Genomic DNA, 6,000 nt, shown 5'->3' on the forward strand with positions numbered 1-6,000 from the left:
AGGCTGGGCAGGACTGGGCTGGGCAGGGTAGGGCTGTACAGGGTTGGGCAGGGCTGGGCAGGGCTGGGCAGGGCTGGGCTATGCTGGGCTGGGCTGGGCTGGACTGGGTAGGCCAGGAATGGGCTGGGCTGGACCGGGCTAGGTTAGGCTGGACAGGGCAGGACTGGGCTGGGCTGGGCAAACTGCTCTTGTGAGAGGATGGACTGTAACAAGAGCTAGAGAGAAAGAACTTGGCCAAGGCCAGTGAGGAAAGCCACCACAGGGAGCTGGGCATTTGGCACAGCAGTTTATCCAAGATCTTGGGATACCCCCTTCTGACCCACTCCCCGCTAATGCGCATCCTGGGAGGTGGCAGCTAACAGCTCAAGTCCTCTGGTGCCTGCTACCCACAGGGGAGACCTGGATGGAGTTCCTGGCTGTGGCTGGCTCAGGTCTGCTTGTTGAAGGCATTTGGGGAGAATTAGTAGGGGAAAAAGACGGTGTGTTTGTGTGTGCATACCCCTCTCTCTTTCAAATATAATTTTTAAAATTTTTAAAGTTTTTAAATGACAGTGCAAGGACCCATGGGCCCTGTGGGTGGTGAATCAGGATGGGCAGCACACAGCCCTGACTGGTCCCACTATGAGTTCTCCTCCCCCCACACCCAGTACAGCCCCCCAGCTCTGCTCAGTGTCCTGCTGCTGGCTCTGGGTAGCCTGGGAAGATGGTTGCAGAGGGAAGCCCCCAAGCCTTCTGTTAGCGCAGCCACCCGAGATATGCTGGTCAGATCCAGGGCACCTGGGGCCCTCTCCCCATGCCCTACCTCCCCCCACCCCCCACCAGTGCCGCCGCAGACTCAGAACTCAATGTCAGGGGAAAGTTTTATTCCCTGCTCCAAGAACAAGACTCTGCACACAGAAGTGGACAATCAGGTGATTTCACAGATCTCCCTCCCTCCCCCCTCCCCCCAGACAACGATGCACTGGGGAACTGGGCCAGGACCCTCCATGGTATGGTCCCACCCAACCCCACAGGCCAGAGCGGGAGGCCACAGCCCTGGCAGGGAGAGCTTAGAGCCAACAGGTAAGGCTAACAGTGACGACAGAAGACCCTCTCTCTGTGACAAGGACACTCCCAGAGGAGCCAGCAGGGGTGGAGGGAAGGAGGGACCACAGTGGTCCTAACTCAGCTTAGAGAGGGGTGTGCATCTCAAGAGGGTGTAGGAGGGAGGACATGCCCACAGGAAAGGGAATATCAGAAAGGGGTCACCTTGCTGCAAACAGGTGGCCTAGGGGTCAAGACCTCCCAGACCCCAAGGGTCACCACTTTTACCCCAAGCTATCCTAGCGACATGATCTAGGCTCAGGGCTGCCCCCTGAGCTGTGCTCATGAGTGCCCACACTCCCCTCCTTGATTCTTGAGGATCCCTGTTTCAGCCCTGGACACTCATATGACCCGCCTGGCATCCATGAGGATGCAATGCCCCCTTCCCGACACTGTAGTTGTCTAGGATGGTGGGAGGGCCCCCGGGGGGTGTGGGCTGCTCTCTCTGACTCTGTCTTCCCTGGGGGACTTGGGACACCAGCACCTGTGAGGCTGCCCAGGGAACCTGCTCCCCTGCCAGTGCTCCCCTGCCAGTGCTCCCACACTCCAAGTGCTCACAGTCCAGGCTGTGGCCAGTGCTGGGGACCCCTTCCTTGACACTGGAGACTCGGCCTGGGCAGCACTCACTTGGCAGTTCCTCCTCTCCACTCCCTTCCTTGCCTGTCTGCCTGCAGCAGCCCTGCCCTGCCCAGTGTCCGGACAGGTGGATGGCCTCCTTCTGCATGGGGGATGGAGGGGCAGGCCCGTCCTCTCAGCCGTGCCTGGGCTCACCCCGAGGGATAGTAGGGGGAGTCACTGTGGTAGTTGTAATCTGGGCACACCTTCTGGACCAGCCGATAGTCCGTGCTATAGAAGGCAATGTAAACACAGACGACCTTGAAGGGTTGGGAGCAGCTCCACGTGGCCGAGCTCTGGGCGTGGTCTCGAGAGCAGGTCTTGGCTGGATCGTGGGTGCAGAGCGAGGTCCTGCGGCCCCGTTCCACCTTCTCCCACTCCATCCGGCAGTTGAAGATCTTGGAGGCCTTGGCTTCGATGAAGATCTGCTGCTCTTGGTGGAACTCCACAGCTTTGCTGGGGGGCACAAGACTGATGGAGATGTTGCCCTGGCCCGTGGCGTTGTGGCGGAAGTGGACGCTGAAGGTCCCGTTGCCGTGGTCCACGATCTTCCCCGTGACCAGCAGGTTTAGGGCCACCGTCTTAATGTTGGAATAGAAGTCACCCCAGCCAAATATTTTCTTCACCTTGGCTGAGGGCGAGGGGCTGCGGTTGGGGGGCTGCCCGAGAACCCCCCAGGCTTCTCCCGGTGGAGCCAGCAGCCCTAGGAGCGTGGAGCTGGCCACAGGGCGGGACCTGGGTGAGATGTGGCCCCGTTTCCTAGGAACCCGGGACCGGGAATGGTCCTCGTGGTTGTCAGGTTCAGGGTCTTCCGAGCCAGGGGAGCCATCATCCTGGCCACAGATGACCTAAGGGGGAATTGGGAAGAGAGTGAGAGTCCTGTCCCAAGAGGACCCAGGAATTCTGGCCCATGCTCCCCATCGCCAGCAACCTCTCCATTCTGACAACAGGTATATGCTCTGGCTGCCCTGACAGCCCTGGTTTGACGTCATGACACTCAGGATGTCCCATTTCTGCTTCCCAGTGGCCTATCTCAGACCACAATTCAAGTCTGAAGGATGGGAGGTCCCTCCAGAATCAATGATCTGAGGACACATGGTTCCTAAGCCTTGGGGAGTTCCTAGTCTGATGGCAGGAGCTCAGCTCCTGCCCTGGGAGAAGTCCCTGTCTGATGGCAGAAGCCGCCTCCTCATGCTTACAGCTCCCAGTCTGATGGGGCTGGGGAGTGGGGTAGGTAAAGACCCTGCCAAGGTGAAGTTTCCAGGCCAATGGGGGAGGCACGCTCTCTGCCCATAAAAAGCCCTTGAGTTGGACAGGGGAGCCTTGTTCTGATCTGGGAGAGCCCCCAGTTTAACAGGAAAGGAACAACTCCCACTTTGGGGAACTTTCAGCCCTACCCAATGATGCCAGCAGATATAAGAAAACAAACTTTGGTGAGATTATCAGCCAAGCACAAACATGGAAGGACTGGGGGGAGATGGGAAGTGACCCGTACTCCAGATGGCCAGGGGATAGAAGGGGAGATACTTGCCTGTGGACCACTGATGGCAACACGAGGCTCCTTGAGTCACATGGAAGGAGTTTGTATTTTCCCCACTTCCCAGCCAAGGACATGGTGGCTCAGGGGCCGAGTCATGTCAAGGCAGCCCTCCCAGGACACACACCTATTGTTGGCCTCACTGGTGGGATGTGGCTTGTTAAAACAGACTTTTAGCCAAGCTCTGTCCCCTGGGTACCTCCTGGAAACTCTGCTGGATCAGATCGAGTGACAGGTCACACCTGGGAGGGCCAGCAGGCGTGACAAAGCTGGGCGTGGGGACAGCCCTGCTGGACAGCTGGGACTTGAGGCCGTCCCCTGGGGGGCAGTGGCCTGGTTGTGTCTTTGCTCAGCCTCTGAAAGGCAGTCTTTGCCCCATGGTCTGTACTTACAGGCCCCAGGGTCACCTGCGCCCAGGCAGCAGGTGGCGGCTTTGGGGGTGCAGAGGGGAGGGCTCCAAGGGGGCATGGGGTCTTACCGCCCCTTTCGGGTCTCCGAAGTGTCGGTGGATGGAAGCTGCCACCCAGCGGTTTCTGCCCTACAGCCAGCAGGGAACGGGGCCGGGGCGGGGGGACGGGTAGGGGTGTGGTGGCCCTAGAGCCGGGTACCGGACTGCAGAGCTGTCTGTCCGCGGTTCCCGAGGTCACGGCTGAACGGCTGGAGGGTGGAGAAAAGGGCCGCAGCGGCGGCGCGAGAAGGGAAGGAACTGGCCCTCCCCCGGGGATCCAGGGGTGGCAAGAAAGCGGGTTATTGTTTGGGAGCAGGGGCAGATCCAGATGTGTGGTTCTAGGGTCTATAGGCAGCGGACGCTGGGGTCGGGGAGGAGTGAAGCCCCGGCAGGGGTCGGGGTGGGGTTCCCCTGCGTCCCGGGCCGCTAGGGAGCGGTCAGCCCGCGCTTGGGGAGCGGGATCTGGGCGCTCCGCTCGGTTGCCGCCACGAGCGCCCGGGGCGGGAGCCGCCTGCCCAGGTCCTGTGGGGCTCGGGCTGCGCGCAGCCGGGAGAGAGCAAAACAACAGGCGGGGAGGGCGGGAGCGCGGGAGAGGCGGGAGGGACGCGGGGCCGTCTCCGCCGGGCCCCGCCGCGCGCGCTGGGGCACCCAGAGCCCGGGGTGGGGGCGAGTAGAGCAGAAGCCCTGGGACCCAAACACGGCTCCACGCCCCCTCGCCGCACCCGCCTTCCACGCGTCCTGGGGCGCCAGGGAAGGGGTCAAACGACCCTTGGCGCGCCCCAGCTCTTTCCTGGGGCGCCGGGCGCACCTCCCGCCACTGGGCGCGTAGTGGGTGGGCCAGCCAGGCACCTGCTCCCCGCCCCTATTAACCCTTTCTGCCCAGCGTCCGGCCTCGGACCCGCCCTCTACACACACACACACACACACACACACACACCCCAAGCCTCCGGTCTTCCCCTTCTGTCCCCGGGATGCCGGGGGAAGGGAGAAAGTTTCAGGGCTCGGCAGCTTCCCGCGCTCTCCCCGGATGGTGCGGGCCCCAGCCCCGCCGCGCCTTTCCCCGCGGGCCACTCACCAGATACAGGCTGCCTTGCAGTAGGAACACGAAGCAGCAGCGGGTCAGTTGCATCTTCCTCCTTTCTGTCTTCCTCTCCTTTCGGGGCCCCAGGCCCCGTAGTCCCCTTCCTGCGCCTTCAGGCGCGCCGTCCCATGCTCCGATCCCCGGCGGCTCCCGGCCCTCGGCTCAGCCCGTCGCCCAGGACCGACCCCGCCCCCTCCGATCCAGCTGTGCAGCCGCCGCCCCCTCCTCGGCTCCAGCTGCGCGCTGCGCGGGGGGGCCCTCCTCGAAGTCCCACCTGCGCGCCCCGAGCGCCTCGAAGGGCCCCAGCTGCGCGGTGGCTCCGCCGCTCGGGCTCTGCGCTGCCGGGCCCCCTCGGCCCCAGCGGCGCAGCTCTCGCCCAGATGTGCTGGGGACCTGCGCGCGCGCCCGTCCCCGCTGCTAATTCCCCAGATCAGACGGCCCCTCCCGCCCCGTCGCGGCGCGCCCTCTGGCGGACGCCCCGCCCCGCGCCGCGCTGCGCCCCGGCTGCCCGCTGCCTCGCGCCGCGAGCGCTCTGGGCGCCCCGGCGACTCCCGCTTCCTCCTTCCTCCCACCGGCGGCGGTGGCGGCGGCAGGTACAGTGAGCCCAGCCGGTACCTCCGGAGTTAACTCCTCCCCTGCCGGCCCGCAGCGCGGGCACCTAGGACACTGGCCCTCCAGCCCGAGGCGGTCAGGACGCCGGGCCGGGGAGCTCTGGAGGGCCAGGACGAGAGTGCTGGCCAGTGACTAGCAGCTCTGACCTTTCTGACGCCTCTGGCAGGTCATCGGTTCTCCCTGGAGCGGACGTCGGGGTGGGCTGCGCCGCCACCCCGCCACCCCCCCACGCTGGAATTGGGACAGAGCCGTTTTCCCCCCCATCCCACTCTAAGAGCCAAATGAGGACATCTCCTCGGAAGGGCAGCCTGGGCCCTCAAGGGCATGTCCACTCTCTGCAGGACTTGCTGTTGTGCCAAGGGAAGTTCTTCCAGGTGTCTAGCCAGTACTCCTTTGGTTACCAAATCCTTTCCAACTGCTGTATTCGGAGGGGCTGGCATCATCTCTGGGCCGTCTCAGAAGGTACAGAGGATGTGGCAGGGGGTCCTGAGTGGAAAAGACCCAGATGGGCTGGGTTGGATTCTGGGGCTGGGGTCAGGGGTCAGCCCCTTGAGTAGCCCTCAAGGGATGGGAGTGAAGCAGGCAAGGGGCTCTCTGGTGGCTGTGGTTCTGTCCTTGACCATG

At 63.4% G+C, this 6,000-nt stretch overlaps 1 protein-coding gene across 1 annotated transcript; it reads right to left on the minus strand.

Annotated features, from left to right (window-relative positions):
* Positions 1-1,651: 1,651 nt before the first annotated feature.
* On the minus strand, positions 1,652-4,891 carry NXPH3 (neurexophilin 3). Its single transcript, XM_041001071.1, has 2 exons — positions 4,759-4,891; positions 1,652-2,546 (listed from the first exon to the last, which is right to left on the minus strand). Exons 1-2 carry the CDS (start codon positions 4,810-4,812, stop codon positions 1,851-1,853), a joined length of 750 nt encoding a protein of 249 aa, XP_040857005.1. The 5' UTR covers positions 4,813-4,891; the 3' UTR covers positions 1,652-1,850.
* Between the last annotated feature and the right edge of the window lie 1,109 nt (positions 4,892-6,000).

The sequence above is a fragment of the Ochotona curzoniae genome, unplaced genomic scaffold, assembly GCF_017591425.1.
Source record: "Ochotona curzoniae isolate NIBS_2020 unplaced genomic scaffold, NIBS_Ocur_1.0 scaffold_2453, whole genome shotgun sequence".
NCBI lineage: Eukaryota > Metazoa > Chordata > Mammalia > Lagomorpha > Ochotonidae > Ochotona > Ochotona curzoniae.

Excerpts from the sequence above, each read along its gene's own strand:
- NXPH3 (XM_041001071.1), bottom strand. The coding sequence starts at position 4,812 with ATGCAACTGACCCGCTGCTGCTTCGTGTTCCTACTGCAAGGCAGCCTG. Across the intron at positions 2,547-4,758 it reads TGCAAGGCAGCCTGTATCTG|GTCATCTGTGGCCAGGATGA; the intron begins GTGAGTGGCCCG and ends ATTCCCCCTTAG.